Below are 22,138 nucleotides of genomic sequence, written 5' to 3' on the forward strand. Positions count from 1 at the left end.
GGCAGCATCGGGACCATTGCTTAACCCTTTTACTCCCCTGTACAGCTTGCCTGAGCCCAGAAGATGGTCGCCACTGCAGTGCGTGTCAGGATCCCATGGACTACCGTCACCTCAGGGTCAACCGGCCTGTGAGTCCGTGGAAGAACAGCTGTTGTTGCTGTTGGGGTTAGGGTGGGGTTGTTACACCTTTGTACTGTAGTGTTGTGGTACATCCCAGTCGGGCTCCGCCTCCTGGGAGAGGTATAAAAGTCCCTGCTCTGGCCGGGACCCCTTCAGTCTGGGATAGTGTATATAATTACTGGCTGCTTCATTACAGTAAATAAAAGCCTTTCATTTACCGAGCTTCTGGCCTCGTGTTTGAGAAGCACATCAGGGGGGTTCTCAGAGAGAGACAAAGGACTGTAGCTTATGTTCTCAATATAGAGGAGAATATGTCCTTTCTGAGGGCTGAGGGAGGAAACATAGTCTTTGGTTAAAGAGACACATCCTGTGGCAATCTAATGAATCTGGAAGACTTATTCTGGTGTGGCCGGGAGTGGAAAGAATGGCTGGAATAGGTCTTAATGATGGTAGTCACTTCAGTGCCTCTCCAGAAACTGAGAAATCCCTCTACTCAAAATAAAAACTGGGAGAAGCAAATGTGTTGAAAGCATGGAGTGATGTTGGACTGCTTCCTTTGAAAACTGTTATTCTGCTGAACCTGAAAGTTGTAGACTGAAGTCCCACAGGAGATATTTGGAAATGTAATCCAGGTTAACTCTCCAGTGCAGTTCTGATGTTACCTTTTGGATGGATGTTAGACCAAGACCCTATGGACCCTCTCAGATTCATGCAAAATGCCACCTGACACTTGTGAAGAAGATTAAGTGAGTTCTTCCTGTCATCCTGGCCAATATTTATCCTCTAACCAGCACGACTAAGAAACAGATTATCTCATTGCTGTTTGTGGAAACCTTGCTTTGTGCATTTTAGTTTCCATGGGGGCGATTCTCCAATCGCGACCCGCAACTTTCCTGTCGGGCCGGGCTGGGAGATGCGCGTGTTGGCCATTTCGCGTGTTCTCCGCCAGCTTTTACGACCCGCTTGCATCTCCCAATCAGAGAATAATGGTGCTGCCGGGAACCCGTGGAAAACCAGCAGACCACTGATTAGCATGAGTTTATATACCTTTACATTCCATTATCGGGATCCACATCGCAATCTCCGCCCACGTCTGCGTCTCCCACCTCTTTGGCATGATGTAACTTTGGCGCAAATCAGAGTAGGTATGTAAAAGTTTCAACCTGGCGTGGCAGCCTTGAACTGGCGTGAGTAGATAAGTGCTGCTAGCGGCGCGTGGGGGATGGTGGAGGCAGGCCCTGGAGATGCCTGGTGGCCTTGCTCCTGCTGCCTTCAGGTGCTGGCCCATGGACCAGTGATATCTGTGGGAGGAGAAGGAGGGGTGGGGGGGGGCTTCTATTCCCTCACAGCTCGCCTGGGCAGCGCTGCAGCGCAGTGTGGGAGGCAGCATCGAGCTGCCCCTCCCCCCCACCCCGCCCCCTGGGTAGCGCTGTAGCGCAGTGTAGGAGGCAGCCTCGAGGGCTCCTGCTCCCCCCTCCACCCCCCCAGGCAGCGCTGTAGCACAGTGTAGGAGGCAGCATCGAGGGCTCCCGCTCACCCTCCCCCTCTACAGCACTTTGCAGTGGCATTGTCTTGCATCAGGGTGTGGTCGGGGACTCGACTAAGTGCTGGTGTTCCGGGGTGGGGGAGGAGTGTACCATATGCTGACTGAGGCCTAACCAGATGAAGCAGCTGCTGCTCCAGGCCGGGGTGCAGAGATTCAGACATGGACTGCATGGAATCTGCTGTCACTGGGCACACATCTGGTGCTGATTTGCATTGCCCACGGCTGCACACCGACCTGCATAATCTGTGCCAGCATTTGTTATGATGGGAATCTCACACAGCCCTAATCGGGCTACACATGGCACCATGGATTGTGTGGTGTTGCCAGCACCCACAAGTGGGGATGCTGGACCAAGTGAGAGATTGGGGTGGTGCTGGGTCTATGCAGCTAATGAGAATAATCCGTCATTCTTCGCTCTTTCCAAACCCCATTGTGCAGATGGATCTCGGTTTGCACGATCTGGAACTGGCCATGTTGGTGGCAGCAGGGGTGGAGGAAGAGGAGGAGGCAGCGGCTCAGGAGGTGGCGGGCATGGAGAGACCACCGCAGGAGCAGCCACTACCAGTCCCTCAGGAATGAGGGTAGGAGGCTGCCACTGAGGGCCAGGAGGTGGGTGAGCAGACTCCTGCGAGGATGCACAGAAGGTGGAGGGTGCCAAGGGCAAGGAGGTACAAGCCCCGCAATTCCTTCGAGGCCCTCTCGGAGGAGATGTGCCATCGCCAACTGCGCCTGTCCAAGACGACGGTGCGACACATTTGTGAGGTGTTCTCACACCTCGCACTACAGGGGAGGGGCGGCCACCCACTCCCTGCGAACGTGAAGGTAATGGCTGCCCTGAATCTTTATGCCTCCGGCTCATTCCAGGCACCCAGTGGTGACCTAGCTGGGATCTCCCAGGCCTCCATGCACAGATGTGTGCGGCAGGTCACAGATGCCCTGTATGCCCGGGCAGGGCAGTTCATTAATTTTGATGTGGGCCGTGCACAGCAGGAGGCCTGGGCTCTCGGCTTCCCATTGCTGGGATTCCCAATGTTCAGGAAGCAGTAGACGGGACACACATCGCCTTGCGGGCCCCTCATGCAGGATCGCAGCAGTTTGTGAACAGGAAGGGGTTCCACTCCCTGAACGTCCAAATTGTCTGCGACCATCAAATGAAGATCATGCAGGTTGATGCGCACCACCCAGGGAGTGTCCATGACAGCTGTGTGATCTGGCAGTCGGACATCCCTGGGCTCTTTGAAGACCAGCCCGGGCTCCCGGGATGGCTACTGGGTGACAAGGATTACCCGCTAAGGTCGTGGCTGATGACGCCTGTGCGGAGGCCCCAGACCGAGGCGGAGACCCACTACAACGAGGCCCATGCAGCCACCCGCTCTGTTGTAGAGCGGTGCATCGGCCTGCTGAAGATGCGGTTCCGCTGCTTGGACCGCTCTGTGGGGGCCCTCCACTTTGACCCTGTGCATGTTTCACGCAACATCATCATTTGCTGCACTCTGCACAACATCGCCCAGCAGCGGGGAGACAAAGAGCTAAGGAGCGAGGTTGAGGTCCCGCCATATGAAGAGCCGGAGGAAAGAGGGCAGGCGGGGATTGCAGGTGTCCGGCAGGGAAGGGGAGTGAGGGACGCCTTGATTGCAGCCCGCTTCACCCAGCTGGTGCTGTGCAACCAACACACATCCACCACACCCCAGGAGCAAGCGCAGCCTCTATTCCCCCTCCAAACCGACCTGGGCCCTCAAACCACTACATCATCCTTCCCCTGCTCCTGTCATCCCATCACCATATCCCCCAGAAACATCCGACCCTATTATTGTGCCTGGACTGGCAACGGTTGCAAGTCTTGGTTGAAGGCTGGAGGATGATGATGACTCACAGTTGTGCACACTGGAAGCCCGCCCCTGATGCAAATCGAGTCTGACTCCTACCTGTACTCCAAATGCATGCTGCCACCCTGGCCCATGTAGCTGTAAGGATTGGGGACACATGTTTTTTGGCCAAGAGAGGGGGTAGTTCGTGATCCAGAAGCCTCAACACTAAAGGTACCCACCATGGTGATCGCCTCTGTGTTGGTGGGTTGTGTGGTACATGCTGGTGCCGCTTTAGTGGTGCTGCCCTCGGAGGATTCCTCAGTGCCTCCCTCCGAGGTGTCATCCAGGGGGTTGTGGGCAGTTTGCTCCAGAGCAGCAGGGGCAGCAGCAACACCCAAAGGGCCAGGTTCCTCTGGGTCCAGAGCTGCAATAAAGAACACACATTAGGGGGAGGGAGGCAAGACATTCCATGCAGCATTGCACTTACTCAGAGGAGGACCTAGGTTGAGGGTACGCTTCTGCTCACTTGCATGCTGTACTCCGACTTGGCTGTCCATTCGGGATGGCCCATCACCCCCTGCCAGCTCCATGGCACGCTCCTCCATGCTGGTCAGCTGCCGCAGGTCAGGCACACAACCACCAGTCTGTGTCGTTTCCTGTGCGTTGTGGATTTTCTTTTCCTGTGGGAACATAAGGTGGATAGCAAGCATTAATATATTGCAGTACATGGTGTGCAATGCGTGCCTGTGTCTCGGGCGTTGTGCTGACAGTTTCGGGGAAAGTGGTCACCACTGAAGGCTGCTCATTGAGGGGTGAGGGGAAGGGGTTAGATTCTGTTCCTGGGGGAAGGATCACTTGTTGCATGCCCTTCAGGTGTCTAAGCAGGGTTGGAGATCCGTGCCAAGCATGTGCGGGGTTCCAAGTGGGACGCTCACTCATCTTTGCTGCTCGAAGAAGGTCGTACATTTTTTTGAGACACTGCCGACCAGAGCGCGGTGTCAGGCTCCTGGCAATCACCGCTTCTGCCACCTCCTCCCACAATGCCGTGGCAGATGCACCCTTTGGGTTAGTGCCCTGGCTGGGGAAGATCCACTCACGCCTCTCCTCCACAGCATCTAGCAGGTGCTCCTGGTCGGTCTCTGAAAATCTGGGAGCCGGTTTCCGTGCAGACACCTTTGTGGTGTGACTGGCTGTGTGTCCATTCCTGCAGCTTATATACAGCTCTGGCCTATTAGGGGAGTGCAGGTGGCCAGTCAAGGGCCCATTGGCAACAAATGCTTTTGAGAGATTTTGAAGGCTGCATTCAGTTGAGTATCATGCATCCCTCGGGGTGCTGATTAACTGCCAATCAATAGGCTTCTGTGTCCAGGGGGGATGCAATACTCAAGGCTCCCATTCAAGCTGGGGTTGTGCATGTCAGCACAATGCTAGTTCTCTGAAGGCAGCAGTGAGAACAGTATGTTCAAGGGATGGAGGGATTGGGTACCCGCATTATCTGGATCCATGGGGGCATGAGGTGAGCAGGCAGCCATGTCTGTGTGTGAGGGGAGCCGGGTGGGGAGGCAGCAATGAGGCCAGCGATGTCTGTCGGGGGGGGGTGGGGGGGGGGGGGGTGGTGGGGGGGGGGGGGGGGTGGTTGTGGGAGCCAGCAATGAGGCCAGCGATGTCTGTGGGTGGGGGGTTGTGGGGGCCAGCGATGAGGCCAGCGATGTCTATGGGGGGGTTCTGGGGGACAGCAATGAGGCCAGCGATGTCTATGGGGGTGGTTCTGGGGGGACAGCAATGAGGCCAGCGATGTGTGTGGGGGTTGGATGGCAGTGATCTGGATGCTGGGAGGTCTTTTCAGCGATCTCCCAGAGATGTGCGTATGCGCGGGTTCCCACTTATCCCACTGATTTCAGGCTCTTTGGCGTGAATAGGCCCCGCCCCCCTGGGGCAGTGCACAGAGTGGGGAGATTCGAGTGTGAAGTTGAACTGAGAAAACAGTCGTAATCTAGAACCAATTCAGCACTTTTGGGAGAATCCCTCCCCCATGTTTCTTACATTACAACAGCAACAACATTTTAAAAGTACTTATTTGGCTGTAAAGTGCTTTGGGTCATGAAAGAATCCATATAAACTTGTCTTTTTTTACTTCTCACTCTCTCTCTGTTTCAACTCTATTCAATGTTCAGAGTACGAACCAAATGTGCAAAATAATTGTGAACCTGAATCTTACAATTCTGCGCTGCAGTAAACTGAGACACCGATAGTTAGATTGTGAAAGCAGCCATGATATCCTTTAGTTCAGGCTTATCCAACATTTTAGCATGGGGGGGGGCACATTTCCATTTCTTTCTCACTCAAAGGCCAATGAGCAAATTTCAGAAAGATAACGTATGAACATGAATTTCAAAAAAACATTTTAAGTGTGAAGAAAAGAAACAACTTGCTGAGCAAAAAATAAAGCAATCTCAAAGCAATAGATTGATAATTAAAAACCATAATTAATAAAGAAGACTATTCGTGTCAGAGTATATGTCTGGCTCACTCGCAGTCTTAGAGTGCTCACTCACTCACTGTCACCCTCAGGGTGAGTGGATGTGTCTATGTGCTGGTGTGTGGGGGTGAGGGTGTGAGAATCCTGAGACCGGGAATGAATCAGGCACACATTCACTTTCCCTCACACACACACGCGCTCATTCTTTCTCACACACTCTTTCCCTCACACACTCTCACTCTCACACACACTCTCTCACACTCTGGGCGGGATTTTCCAGCCGTGCTCGCTCCAATGCCGCAAAATCCCACCCAAGGTCAACGGACATTCCCATGGTCTGCCTCTTGCCCTCTATGATTCCCATGGCAGGTGGAATGGAAAATTCACCCTCTGTCTCACTTTCTTTCATTCTCACATTCTCTCAGACACACACACTCTCACTCTTTCATAGAGTCATAGAGATTTACAGCACGGAAACAGGCCCTTTGACCCAACTTGTCCATGCCGCCCTTTTTTTTTAAACCCCTTAGCTAGTCCCAATTGCCCGCATTTGGCCCATATCCCTCTATACCCATCGTACCTATGGAACTGTCTAAATGCTTTTTAAAAGACAAAATTGTACCCACCTCTACTACTACCTCTGGCAGCTTGTTCCAGACACTCACCATCCTCTGCGTGAAAAAATTGCCCCTCTGGACCCTTTTGTATCTCTGCTCTCTCACCTTAAACCTATGCCCTCTAGTTTTAGACTCCCCTACTTTTGGGAAAAGATATTGACTATCTGGCTGATCTGTGCCCCTCATTATTTTATAGACCTCTATAAGATTGCCCCTCAGCCTCCTACGCTCCAAAGAAAGAAGTCCCAGTCTATCCAGCCTCTCCTTATAACTCAAACCATCAAGTCCCAGTAGCATCCTGGTAAATCTTTTCTGCACTCTTTCTAGTTTAATAATATCCTTTCTATAATAGGATGATCAGAACTGTACACAGTAAAGATAATATGGCTGTATCATCAAAATTCAGATAATGTTCGGCAACGAACTGAAATCATACAGATTTCCCTCACCTACATGAGAAAGCTTAATGAATGTTTCTGCCCAGTTTCAGAGCGGGGAACCGTTCGCGTGTGAGGCGAACGTGATAACTGCTACACTACAGAAACAGCTAATGTCCTTCAGGGAAGGAAATCTGCTGTCCTTACCTGGTCTGGCCTACATGTAACTCCAGGTCCACACAATGGATCTTTGGGCAATTTGGGATGAGCAATAAATGCTAGCCCAGCCAGCGACGCCAACATCCCATGAAAGAATAAAGCCCACTCCGCCAGCATGGTCTCGTGGGATCATAGAATCATATCATAGAATCCCTACAGTGCAGAAGAAGGCCATTCGGCCCATCGAGTCTGCACCGACAATAATTCCACTCCAGGTCCTATCCCCACAACCCCACACATTTACCCCGCTATTCCCTCTAACCTACACATCCCGGGACACTAAGGGGCAATTTAGCATGGCCAATCCACCTACATACACACTCTCTCTTTCACACACACTCTCACACATGTAATCTCTCGCACAACATTCACTCTCTTGCACACTCACTCTCTTTTATACACTCTATCTCACTCTCACATTCTCTTTCACTCTCCCTCACACACACTCCCACACACACTCTCATACACTCTAAGACCCGCACACTCTTATTCTCTCTCACGCACTCTTTTTCTCACACGCTTTCACATTCTCGCATTCACACACTCACACTTATCCTCTCACTGTTTTACACACACACTTTCACATGTGTGATCTCTCGCACAATGTTCACTCTCTCATACACTCCCTCTTGTTCATACACACTCTCACTATGCCTCACTCTCACACACACTCTCCCACACACACTGTCTCATACTCTCCCACACACTCTCTCACAGACACACACACTCACTCCCATACACTTTCACACTCATTCTCTCTCACATTGCTCTCTCTCACACATACACACATTTTCTCATACTCTTTCATATGCTCTCTCACATTCTCTCTCTCTCTCTCACACACAGCCCTAACCCTGAAGTGACTTTCTTCAAACTGGGCCCTGCAGCTAGCCTCTTCCCTCTGGGCACTGCAACCAGTCTTTAGTTCATTCAGTTGATGGCATTTTTTCCTATCTTTAGATCCGACCATTTAATATTCCTTGAGTGAGGTGAAGGACTTTATAATAAAAACCCCAGTAACCGCCATTTACACATTTAACATAATTGCTTGTTAATGTAAGAGGTTGGCTTGGTGGTCACTCGGATTTCTCATCTCGAGTTTTAGCTCTGAGCTCCCTGACCCAGTCAACAGTGGCTTTGCACACAGTGAACCTCACTCCATTTCTGCTCTTAACCAATTGTGGTAAAATTCTATCTTTATAGATGGTCAGATCTATTGTTCACATTTTTGTATTTAATTTGCTATTTGGTGTATTTTTATAGAATAGCGAGAAAATGATTTTCATAAACAAAGGAGAATGCTTACTTTCCTTTTTGATTGCTAACTTGTTATAAAATCACATTCTTAGAAATGGGACATTTCAGAGCTGCGAGTTCTTATGTGATTTCCTTTGTGAGTTAATTAAGGAATTGAAAGGGATAGGAGGTGATTCTCCCAAAAAAATTCTAAGTGCTGAATTGGCGGGAAAAATGGTGTAATTCATGATTATTTTTTTCAGTGGGAGTTCAGACTCGAATCTCCCACACTCGTCACAATTGTGAATATCATTAAAAGCTCCGGGGGCGGGGCCTATTCACGCCAGAGTCTGACAGTTCCAGAACTCTGAGCATGCGCAGTGGTCCCGAACCGTCAGACTGCAGTTTGCTGATCAGCTCGATCGCTGGCCAGCCCGGGACCCTTGCGATGCTGTCCCTACCGCACCACACCACGGCCCAATCACGGCCTGCATAAGCATTTCCGGGCCAGCCCCGACCCCCACTCCCCCAACCCCGGCCAGGAGTGCCCCGATCCCTCCCGGGAGGCAGACCCCCCCAGCAGAACCCACCCCCTGCAACCTGCCCCGATTGCCGGCCTCCCTCCAACCTTGACCGACCCCCATGCAAGAGTGGCAGTGGGAGCCCTCATCCACACCAATCACCCCTAAGCCCCAGCCCCTAAGCACCGTCCTGAACAAACCTTTGTCACCCATCTTTTGTGGCATCTTGGATGCAAATGTATTGTCCCAACTCAATCCTGACACTTGCATTTTATTGTGCACATTCGTCATCTTTTGTAGTTTCCAACATTGTTCTCTAGATTCTGAGAAAGTAGAATAAGTAAGTGTAGATAAATTGGTATGCATAGGTGTGCCAAACATGAACTGAGCTGGTGATGGAATAACCCACTTAAAGGTGTCACTCTCAGATGTAACATTGCAATGTATAGATATTGCTTGGTCTGTCTACACTTGAGACTTGGGGATTTCACCGTGTGAATCATTTGTTCAACTGGGCGGTTCGATCCAGGGAAATATGTGATCGATATTCCACTCCTCACACATATCCTAAAAGGACTTATCAATTAATGTAGACTGTTCTCTGCCATGATCTCGCTAGGCACTCCAGATAAACTGAAAATTGCACTAAGAAAGTGTGCTCAACAGCCGTGCTTGATCGATTGTGCAATTGTTTAATAATGGGGTAATTGATAAAGTTGTCAATAATGAAGATGAAGTCTGTGTCATGGACATGAAAGAGGTTGGATGTGATTTTGGATCAAAGATGGGTAGGAATGTCAACTGGAATCAGTGGTTCTTATTGGTGACTTGGCATAAGCTCTTGACATGTCTCATACTTTTTGAGACAACTTCAATGTCATTGTTTGTACCTGGTCTCTCATGTGAATCTTCCCTTCTGCTCTATGGCCATATGTGAGTGATGAAGTTATTGAAGAGAATCAGGCTGCAAAAATTCTGGTATGATGATCTGGCTGCTTTTAAAAATGGTTCATCGGGTAATGCCTAGCTTGCACCAGTAAGGCCAAAATGGTCTCACGTTTTCATACACATGCTGAATTGAATCAGGCCATCATTCAATGATGGGTTTCCACAATTTCTGTTGCGTGAAATCCTTTGCCGTTTCTTCTTGTAACTGTTAGCATTTGCGTTGCCCAAAATGTACCAGATCAGTTGACGGACTTGCCTTCTCCTGCAAGTGTAATGTTGCAGCACCCTTGAAACTGCCGATTTTGTCAAAACATTCTGGATATTTCAATACTAGTTTGTGAACTGAGGTGGCAGGAATACTTTCTGAGCATAATCTGTAGTACGAATTTTGACTGATTCTATAGATTGTCACCAGTGCGAGGTCACAGCATGTTGGTAGACCTGCAATTGCTGAACCTTTAGTCACCACGATGTAAAGCATCTGTGGCACCCAAGAGGATTAATTGTGCTTGCGATCCAGGATTGTGGATCCTTCACAAGGATCAGTGAACCATTGTATGCTGAAAGTTGCACAGTAGTGGGTTTTGTCATGGCCTTCCATGTCTGTGTTTAGAATTCGCAGAAGTAGTATGTTGATACTTGCCCCGTATCAATCTTGGCCAATAACAAATAGTGCCCAACTTTCTTAGGATAGGTAATATGAATCTTGGCAAACATTTCAGATGGAGTGAGGGTGTCTTTGTGTTTTCTATGAGATTGATGGTAGGAAACTTGTGTTCACCACTCTTCATCATATCTTACACATGATCATCATTTTCTGGTTTGTTAATCACCTCATATATATGTTACTGAGGGGATACCAGATGGTCAGTTTTGTTTCATGAAAGCACCCATTGTGTAGACTCTGTTTGGATCAGTGCATGGCTCTTTGTGGCTGCAACAGTCTCTACTCTAGCGCAGTGTCACTGCCAATGACCCTTTCTGCCACATGCCTTGCAGAATTGATGAAAAACTGGGCATTTCCTTGATGCAAGCAGAAGGCTTCCATATGTCTTGCTGGGTTTGTGTATCCTAGTGAGTGTGTCAACAATTGGGGTTGTACTTTGGACCTATAACCTTCATCGACTTGCATGGATCGTTTTGTATTTATGTCCATCCATGAGTAGCTCTTTGATGCTATAAGATTTGGGCTTATCTAGCAGATCTTTCAGGAATGCTTCCATGGGAGTGGATGTGATGCTCACCAACTCTGCAATTCTATCTGCTAGTTCTGTATTTGAAACATCATAGTACATACCATTGTTTCTGCATTTGCTGATTTAGTGTTCTATAGATTCTGTAGGCTTTTGTCGAAACGATCTGGACTCTAATCGATGAATAAGTAAGTTTAACATGATATTGAACTGTCTTCCAGTGTAGTCCACATCTGGTGGGAATCCTTCATCTCTTCTTCTGTTAAGCATGGCTTTGTGAGTGGAAAATCATGTCTCACAAATTTGATTGAGTTTTTTGAAGGGGTAACCAAGAAGGAGGATGAGGGCAGTGCAGTTGATGTTGTTTACATGGACTTCAGCAAGGCCTTTGACAAGCTACCGCATGGTAGGTTGTTGCATAAAGTTAAATCTCACGGGATCCAGGGTGAGATATCTAAATGGATACAAAATTGGCTTCTGGACAGAAGCCACAGGGTGGTTGGAGAGGGTTGTTTTTCAAACTGGAGGCCTGTGACCAGTGGTGTGCCTCAGGGATCAGTGCTGGGTCCAATGTTATTTTTTATTTATACTAATGATTTGGATGAGAATATAGGAGGCATGATTAGTAAGTTTGCAGATGACACCAAGATTGGTGGCATAGTGGATAGTGAAGAAAGTTATCTCCAATTGCAACGGGATCTTGATCAATTGAGCCAGTGAGCTGACAAATGGCAGATGGAGTTTAATTTAGATAAATGCGAGGTGATGCATTTTGGCAGATTGAACCAGGGCAGGACTTACTCAGTTGATTGTTGGGCACTGGGGAGAGTTACAGAACAAAGAGATCTAGGGGTACATGTTCATAGCTCCTTGAAAGTGGAGTCACAGGTGGACAGAGTGGTGAAGAAGGCATTCAGCATGCTTGGTTTCATTGGTCAGAACATTGAATACAGGAGTTGGGATGTCTTGTTGAAGTTGTACAAGACATTGCTAAGACCACACTTGGAATACTGTGTACAGTTCTGGTCACCTTATTATAGAAAGAATATTATTAAACTAGAAAGAGTGCAGAAAAAATTTAGTAGGATGCTACTGGGACTTGATGGTTAGAGTTATAACAAGAGGCTGGATAGACTGGGACTTTTTTCTCCAGAGCATAGAAGGCTGAGGGGTGATCTTATAGAGGTCTATAAAATAATGAGGGGCATAGATCAGCCAGATAGTCAATATCTTTTCCCAAAAGTAGGGGAGTCTAAAACTAGAGGGCATAGGTTTAAGGTGAGAGGGGAGAGATACAAAAGCTTCTAGAGGAGCAATTTTTTCACGCAGAGGGTGGTGAGTGCCTGGAACAAGCTGCCAGAGGTAGTAGTAGAGGTGGGTACAATTTTGTCTTTTAAAAAGCATTTAGACAGTTACATGGGTAAGATGGGTATAGAGGGATATGGGCCAAATGCGGGCAATTGGGATTACCTTAGGGGTTTAAAAAAAAGGGTGGCATGGACAAGTTGGGCTGAAGGGCCTGTTTCCATGCTGTAAACCTCTATGACTCTATAATCTTGTGTAGACCTTCATTCACAATTGCTGGGCAAATTTTATGGCTTGCTTGTTTGGTTCAGATACACCTGAATCAAGAATCATAGCTCTGTATGCTGTTTAGACATTATGGCTGGAATGTTACCACCATTCATGCCCATGGGCTTTTCCTTTTCTGCTGCGGTGAACGGAGATTTGGCTGGGTGCCAGATTCTCCGATCTTGCTGCAGCTTTGAACAGCCGGTATGATCGCACTCTATGAATTTGGATTTTAGGTTAGTTGCATCCCAATTCAAACTGTGGAATTTTGTGGACATTTTGACAATATTCCTTTGAACTTCATCGTTGTTTCATTTGATTAAATGTTTAGCAACTCCCAAAGATCCACCCATTATAACCATAACCTTCCCTGGACTGATTTGTATGACAGCTTTTTTGTTTGACTCTCCCTCGCTCGCTATTGCTCCAGCCCACACTCTGATCACTTGCCTGTCGACACACTGTCCTACTCAGCGCAATGGATCCAACTGCTTACCAACACTTTATTTAATCAGCATCTCAGCCTTGTATCTTCAAAGAATTTCTGTGAAGTTAGCACACTGCATTCTGAGCACACTCTGAGATAATACTTTTTCACTGCCTGGCCAAACTGGTAAGGGCCGTCTCATGCCATGTACCTGTACGTAATCTTGCTGTCAAGTTGTTTGACCACCAGTGACTATCATATCATGTTTTATAATGATATGAAACACCAGTCATTCATAAGGAATTATGTAAACATGCTGTGTGTTGATTTATTTAAACTAGGCACAAAGAATATATATACATGGAAAGAAAGTTTGAAGACATCAACAGCAGAGCTGTGTGCTTTGTGCTCTGCTCACAGGCCAAAGTGAAACATAGACTGGATCAGATGACTCACTTCCTTTCTAGTGATAGCATGCTACTAACCATTAAAGATCCCTTAAAGACATATTGCAACAATCGATTACGTGGTTTTCTTAATCTAAGGCTAAACTATAACCTTTCACCCAACGACATGTATCCCATCTTACATCACTTGACCTGGAATAAAATCAGATCTATTTTGATAATTTGCATCTATGCAAAGTCCTACTAGTGAATGCAGTACATGTTGAACTACATTCCAAAAGTTAGATTTGAAATTGGGTAATGCATGTATAGATTTTTAAGATTTCCCTCTGCCTAAGTCAGATGGCATCTGGTGTTACCTCAGAGGAAAACGTAAACCCCTGAGAAATGCAGGAAACAATTCTTGGCAGATTGGTTGGCTGCTATTTTTGCATGCAGTGAACTGGCAAACTTACTGTACTATTTTTTGCACATGGCAGATTTGAACCTGCTGTTCAAATGTTAGAGATTAGCAGAGGCAATACTTCCTTTTCCACATATACCCATTTGTGCACCTTACATTTGTGAATATTACAAGTTGGCAGATTTATATTACGTGATTTTTTTTGTGTCTATTCTGGATTATCAGGTTGTTCCTCTTTTGCTTTCTATGTTATAGATTGGGAGATTGCCACAGTTGCTTTGCTTCTGGCTGGAGCAGCCATTATTCTTATTGCCTTTCTGGTTGCCTTGATCTCAATCTGCCAAGGAACCCGTCGGAGATTCTACAGACCTGTGGCTGTCCTGTTGTTTGCTGCAGGTAACTTATTAATAAATCTGAACCGTATACAGATTATATATTCATCTTAAATATAAAGAGATGACTTTACCTGTATGGAAAGATTTCTAAGATCAGATGACCTAAAATATGTTTTAAAATCAGTGGAGCAAGAAACTGGATAAGTCTAGGTTAATATATTTGTTTAAACTGGTTTCAGAGCATCACATCAGAGGAAGGAACCTGGCGATAAGCTGCTATTTTATTTAAAACTTGTGGCAAAATTGTTGGATAAATATTGGAACAAGTAATGACAGGGTAATGGTTGAGATATTACTTGTGTGTAATTCATAATGTACCTGCAATGTACATTGCCCTGGCATGAGAGCCATCTGAAGGACTCAAATAAATCAGCTCACAGGCCAACTATGGCCATACAAATTTCTATTGCTGACCACCAGCACCATTTGGTTCCCGACCAACATTTGTGCGAGGGCCCTTACTTTTTTGTTTGATTTTCAGCAACAATTAGCAGAGGGGAACCTTGAAAGTAGCCTGCACCCCCACTGCCATGTGGGCTGTGGAGACAAAACGATATGAAAGAAAAGATGACTAGTATTGGCCAGAGACAATGAGTAAAGAAGAAAGGACAATAAAAGACAAATGCCCGAATTTAATCACTATTCACACTGGCAGGATTTTCCCATCCCACCACCGTGAACGGAGATTTGACAGGCCGCCAAATTCTCTGACTTCGCTGCGGTGGGAGTGTGGCGTGAATGGCAGGTAAGATCGCGCCCAGAGACTGGGATTTCCTGGCCACCCCGCCGCACCTTTTACAGTGTCATTGGCTGCCGGCAGGATCTTACGGACCCGCACTTTGCATGGCTTGCCCACCCTGCCGCTGGGGAACCCACCTCCGGAGGTCACCTTTGGCAGGATTGGAAAATCCTGCTGGTGGGAAGGGCTAGAAAATCCCGCCCAAGAAAGCAAGATACAGGATAGGTGGAGAAAGAAAAAATGATATTGATATTGCTGAATAAAAAACAAAGTGAGATGATCTTCTAGCTGCTCATGCAGGCAGGATCTGGTCCTGCCAACGGTGCACCCTTGCCAGCAGTTTCCCAGCCAGGAGATTCTGTCCCTAGCTGATATCGCGCTGCCCTCCCAGTGGCAGGCTGCGGGGAGAATCCCACCCAATGGGAGAGAAGGAGAGTCTTAGGCAACGGAAGGAAAACAACACGGCAAAACAAAGAGACAATGGGGCTAACTTTTATTTTGGGTGACCATATATACTAAATTGCCCCTTAGTGTCCAAAGATGTGTAGCTTAGGTGGTAAATGGTAGGTTAGCCATGGGAAATACGCAGGGATAGGAGATGGCGTAGGTCAGCCTGGGTAAGAGATTTCAGAGAGTTGGTGCAGACTCAATGGGCCGAATGGCTTACTTCTGCACTGTAGGGATTCTATGGTTCTATGGTTCTCTAAGCAAGTGGTGTTGATTCAGCTGCACCTTAGAAATCCATCCTGATTTACATTCCCATTCACTTAGTGACCTGTCTTTAAATTTACCCCCAGAAATATACCCTCCAATGATGCCAGGATGCACCTTCCCATTTCCTACACTAGTGGGACAACATTAGATATAGCCTGAAGATGGGCAAAGGGATTGTTATCATAGAAACCCTACAGTGCAGAAAGAGGCCATTCGGCCCATCGAGTCTGCACCGACCACACTCCCACCCAGGCCCTATCCCCATTTCCCTACATGTTACCCGTTAATCCCTCTAACCTACGCATCCCGGGACACTAAGGAGCAATTTAGCATGGCCAATTAACCTAACCTGCACATCTTTGGACTGTGGGAGGAAACCGGAGCACCCGGAGGAAACCCATGCAGACACGGGGAGAATGTGCAAACTCCACACAGACAGTGACCCAAGCCGGGAATCGAACCCAGGACCCTGGAGCTGTGAAGCAGCAGTGCTAACCACTGTGCTACCATGCCGTATCTTTGATTGATCTGTGCCCATTGCTTCCAAAGCAGACAGTGTACGAACTTTGTGCTGTGTGCTAATTCTCATGATTGCAACATGCTGCTGCTAAGAGACTGTGCCCCTGAGCAGGGGGCCCAAGCTTGTGAGAGGCTTGCACCACTTTCTCCAGCCTGCACTACTTGAAGCCAGCCTATAGCTGTTAAAGGGAAGGAGCATCCTGGCTGCAGCAGGTGCTTTAAGTGGCTGGGGAACAGTAGCCGAACAGTGCCGCAACAGAGCACAGAGCATGCTCCACTGATGCAGTGCTGGACACAAGTGCAGCATCTATCCAGAGGAGACCAGGAGGCCCTCTGATTGGGCATTGCACAGGTTGTAGGAGCAGAAAACCTGCAATCATTGCCAGTAGATAGCCCCATGAACCAGGATTCAGTGTGGCTCATTCTGTGGAGCATGTTTGCACATCCTGACCCGCAAGGAATGTAATAAAGACACTTGCCAGATAGATCTGACACATCTCACCTCCTTTCAGGGTTGTCTGAGACCTGGGGAATCTGGCTAACAAGTGTTGAAGATAAAAGATGTTAAAATGGAAGTGCGTTGCCTCCTTAAAATTTAAATTGCCCACCTCCAGAGAGTGGATCGGGTTGCCTTCCCCCCAAGCCCAGCTCAGTTAAAGCCATGATGGAGTTACCAGCGTTGGACTGGGGTGGGCACAGTAAGAAGTCTCACAACACCAGGTTAAAGTCCAACAGGTTTATGTGGAATCACGAGCTTTCGGAGCACTGCTCCTTCATCAGGTAAATGGAGAGGTCTCCACACACCTGATGAATGAGCAGCTCTCCAAATGCTCGTGATTCCAAATAAGCCTGTTGGATTTTAACCTGGTGTTATGAAACTTCTTGCAGTTAAAGCCAGAGAGGGCAGGTTGGAGTTAGGTTTCCTGTTTCCTTTTACTTTTAACTCCTCTGCCTGCCCTGTTCTGAGAGGAGGACGGGGTAAAGATTTCCACCCTAATTTTCTTCCCATTTTATCATATTCTTTTTTTGCTTGTATTATTCCTTTTGTTTTTTTATAGCTTCTAAATGTAAGTTGTAAACACATTTTTATTTCCGTCTCGTCCATGCAATTTCTCCAATGTCTGGCCTCCTGTTCAATACCAGCTTTGCATTATTTATTAGACTTTGCTATCATGTTTCCATTCGTGTTTTTAATAGTTTAATCCCTTTCATATTTTATTTAATCCAAATATTATTTTTAAAAATTATTTCAATAATGCATTTTAATTATTTAATAATGAAATACGTAATGTGGAAAATATGGCTCTTTATATATACATATTCATATTGTGACTTTGTACCTGTTCATTTTAATTCCAATTACCATATTTCTATTGTTTTGATTTGTTTAGCTATCAAAATTATTATTTATTATTAAGCAGCATCAGAAACAAAATAACATAAGAAATGTTACAGTTTCTTTGCAATTCCATTAATTCCACAATATGCCCTCTTCTGTTTTCTTCTCTCTTGAATTAGCCACAATTTGTTTCTTCTCACAGTCATGGTACCACTGCATTCTGGGCTGTAAACTCTAATAATGCTTGTCCCTGTCCCACACTGTGTTGTGCTGTGCACTGTAATGAGGATTCAGCTAGCTGTACTGCAGGAACACCTGAGCAAGCAACTGTTTTAAGTGACCAGCTTTGATTCAATGGACAAGATGTGCAGGGAGGTGAATAACTCATTACTCAGCTGTTTAATGACCAGTTTCATTTCTAGGATGAGGGATCATCTCCTGCTGCCAGTGCAGTATTCAAATTAGCGATCAGCAATGTCACAATTTTCCAGTGACGGGAATAGATCCAAGTTTCTTGTGTTAAAACCACTTCCTCCAGGAGGAAGGTATGCGCATTTTGAATTATGGTTCCATTTGCATTTCAGAATAGATAGGTTGAAAATGATGGCACAATTGTGGAAGGCATCCTGATCAATTGATGATAGCATTCATTATTAGTTATCATTATCATCTTGATCTGGAAAACTTCAATCATTTTTTCAATCACCCAAGACAATCTGCTTCTTCAATTCAATCTTATAATGATTCCCAAGTTACCCTTTTCATTTGTAGTACAAACCTTTAAAAATGGGATACCCGAAGCTGTTCTGAAAAATTGACATGCTGAAAATAGTGACTGAAAATTTATGTGACCACTTTGAGAAGACTTCTTCGCACTTCTCAGCCAGTGAAAAGATTAACAATAACGGGATTGAAGGAAGGGTACCAAAATAAAACTTCCTGTAACTTGATCCTTTCAACCTGTTGCTTCTCCTCTTTCTAGGTATCAGTAGAGTATGAATTGTCCAGGGTAGAATAGATGATACACCAGCAGATAATTATACATTTAATATTTTATTAGCTTAGGCCTACTTTTCATTTCATGTCTCCCAGAATAATTTAATCTGCTTTTTTAAGTGCTGGTGTTCATTACATTTGAAAGGTATACATTTGTTGTGTTTTTTTGTATTTATTTAACCTTTCAAGATAATGATATAGTAGTATGGGGAAAAGTAGAGTTTAGTACAAAATCTAGCAGTGTACAATATTTTGTGTCAGTGAAAAATATTGCCTTTTATTCCTGCAAGATAAGGTTTTCTGTAAGGCAAGATTTATTTTGAGTTATGCACCAATTTATATTGCACATTACACATTTTAGGAATTCGTATTTTCAAGTGAAGTGATTTTGAAACTAATTTTAGTGCAGAGGGAAAATTCCTGGAATTACTGACAAGCTCCTGGAGACAGAGTATGATCCATCCAAAACAGTACCGTAGTATCATGGAGGAAAGTATTTTTATTAGCACCAAAAAAGGGTAATTTGACTTTGGGTGCTTATCTAAAGTGGGGATAACATTGCAGCAGCTTGTTTAAAATTAATCTCCTGTCGCATTGCTCAAAGGTAGTGTTGCCTGGAATACAATTGCTGATGGTTAACACACATCTACTACCACCAAACTTGGCAATGGTTCAACCATTGCTATAATATGGCAAATTTACAGGAATAAAATGATTTGACTTGAGGTTAAAAATGTACATATTTCATTGGTGCTAAAAGAAATATCCTTTACAGTGATAATATGGAATTTTAGATACAAATTTTAAAATTATTCTTTCACTTCTTTGCCATTCATAGAATTATAGAATCCCTGCAGTGCAGAAGGAGGCCTTTCGGCCCACTGAGTTTGCACCGACAACAATCTCACCCAGGTCCTATTTCTGTAACTCCACATATTTACCTTAGTCCCTCTGACACAAAGCAGCAATTTAGCATGGCTGATCAACCTAACTGCACATCTCTGGAGTGTGGGAGGAAACTGGAGCACCCGAATGGAACCCATGCAGACACTGGGAGAACGTTCAAACTCCACACAGACAGTGACCTGAAACCGGAATTGAACCCAGGTCTCTGGCAGTGCTGACATGCCTCCTTCCCTAAATGTCATTTTCTCTCCCTTTCCTTTGGAGATCAATGAAGTATATTGTGGTGTTTGTCCCCTTTAAGGGGCGATCTGCTGAGAGGGTCATGTGACCCAGGTAACCAATCATAGACAAGGGTGGGGTATCACCCTAGCAAATATGGGCTTTTGCATCAGTTTGATCCTGGAAGCAGACTGGCAGCCACAAACATTGTAGTTTTGTTTACCTAACTGGTGAACAGGAATTGTTACATTGGCGATAAGGATAAAAGAAAGAAAAGCAGTCCAAATATCTTGAGTATAAAGTTACATTGAAGTTCAGTTCAAGTTGAGAAGCAGAAGGGTTTTTGCAGATATTCGGACAGATATTTGTTGGTATAGCCTCTGTGGACAATTGGACGCAATACATAAAGCGTTTGGGCTACTTTTTCATAGTCAACAAAATAGAGGAGGAGGGGAAGAGAAAGTAAATTCTAAGTGCATGTGAGACTACAATTTATTATGCAGGCTTACTTTACCAAGCAGCCCAACTCCAAGTCATTCACTGAGATAGTTGAATTGGTGAAAACACATTACCACCCAAAGCCATCGATAATATTGCAATAACTTAAATTTAACTCAGCCATAGCAAGTTAAGGCAGATCTCAGAGCACTGCGACTTCAGAACCACTCTCAACGAGATGCTGTGGGGCCGTTTATTCTGCGTGATAAATAATAATAATCCAAACAAAGCTACTAGCAGAGGCAGATAGAAATTTTAAGAAGGCGCTGGAGATAACATTGGCGATGGAGAGCACTGAGAAGGGTTCACAGGAGCTTCAGCAAAATGATGCCATCCACCTGTTAGGGTGGAAAGCTGCAGTTAGCAGTGGCACCAAAAATAAAGATGTAAATTTAAAATGGGAAGCAAATACAACCACAAATAGAGCGAGAAGTTTAAAAGAGCCAATCAATTACCTACGATTGAAGTAGACATTATCAGTGCGGGAGTAATCAATGCCCTGAAACCTACCAGTATAAAGGAAGCACCAGCCCCCAGAAACTCAGCTCAAGTCACTCTTAGGAATGTTAAATTACTATGGGTGTTTTCTGCCAAATTTGTCAACATTATTGGCCCCCTTGCATATGCTGCTACAGATGCACCAGCATTAGTTTTGGAAGATTCCCCAGAGAGAAGCTTTTAATACAGTAAAGCAATTGTTACATTCATCAAGTTTACTGGTGCATTTCGAACCTCTAAGGATTTGGTGTTAACCTGTGTCACCTCTCCATGTGGTATTGGTGCAGCAATGTCACAGAATATGGACAAAGGAACTAAAAGACCTTTAGGGCACATCTCAAGAACCTTCTCAGAGACTGAAAAAGGCTACTAACAGATTGAAAAAGAAGGTTTGTCAACAGTATATCATGTAAAGAAGTTCCACCAGTACGTGCATGGGAGGCACTTTACCATTGTTACGGACCACAAACCACTCTTGAGTCTTTTTAAAGAGGACAAGACTATTCCACCAATAGCATCAGCAAGAATTCAGCATTGGGCGTAAGTCCTGTCTACCTATGAATATACATTCAAGCACTGGTCTGGAACACGTAACGAAGAGAGTGTAGTACCTCCCCCAGTACCACAGGAAATTGTTATGGCGTTGAATTTCTTGGACACATTGCCAGTTTCGACACAGCAAATCAAGTACTGGACCAGCAGGCTTCCGCTGTCGTCCAAAGTGAGGCACTGGATACTAATAAGTTGGGGCCAGTGAGCCAGTTTCTGAAGAGATGAAACCGTACTATATATAAAAGGATGAATTAAGTTGTGAAGATGGCATCATATGTTGGGGAGTCAGTGTAGTCATCCCGGTACCAGGAAGAGAGTTGCTCTTAGCCGAATTACCAAGTGCCTGCCCTGATATATCTAAGGTGAAAATGCTCGCCAGAAGGTATGTATGGTGGCCTGCCATCGATGCCAACATTGAGAGTCTAGTGAAGCATTGTGAACAGTGCTAATTACAACAAAGGTTGCCTGCTACAGCCCCACTGTCCCCTTGGGAGAGGACGAGCTGGCCATGGGTGCAAGTTCATGTTGATTATATGGGGCAATTCCTGGGCATCATGTTTTGTGCTCCTTGCCGATGCCCATTCAACGTGGATGAAAGCGTTTGAACTAAAGTCTATGATGTTGCACACTATAATTGAGAAATTGCATCAGTGCATTTCGACCCACAGGTTACCTGAAGTCATAGTGTCGGATAATGGAACGGCCTTCACAAGTGCTTAATTTCAAAATTTCACCTTGTTAAATGGTATCAAGCACATCAGGACTGCGCCTTACCACCCAGCATCCAATGGACTGGCTGAATGAGTTGTCCAAATCATCAAGGCAGCCTTAAGAAGCAGCCAGGAGCGACCTGGGAGACCAGAACTCACAATTCCTTCTGGGCTATAGAA

At 45.8% G+C, this 22,138-nt stretch overlaps 1 protein-coding gene across 1 annotated transcript in view; it reads left to right on the top strand.

Moving 5' to 3' along the window:
- The window catches only part of tmem47 (transmembrane protein 47), a 60,432-nt gene that overhangs the window by 21,713 nt on the left and 16,581 nt on the right, over positions 1-22,138 (top strand). The window contains exon 2 of the mRNA XM_078232519.1: positions 14,129-14,269. Within this exon, the coding sequence (XP_078088645.1) occupies positions 14,129-14,269 (141 nt within the window). The remainder of the gene's footprint in view (positions 1-14,128; positions 14,270-22,138) is intronic.

This window comes from Mustelus asterias, chromosome 17 (assembly GCF_964213995.1).
Source record: "Mustelus asterias chromosome 17, sMusAst1.hap1.1, whole genome shotgun sequence".
Taxonomy (NCBI): Eukaryota; Metazoa; Chordata; class Chondrichthyes; order Carcharhiniformes; family Triakidae; genus Mustelus; species Mustelus asterias.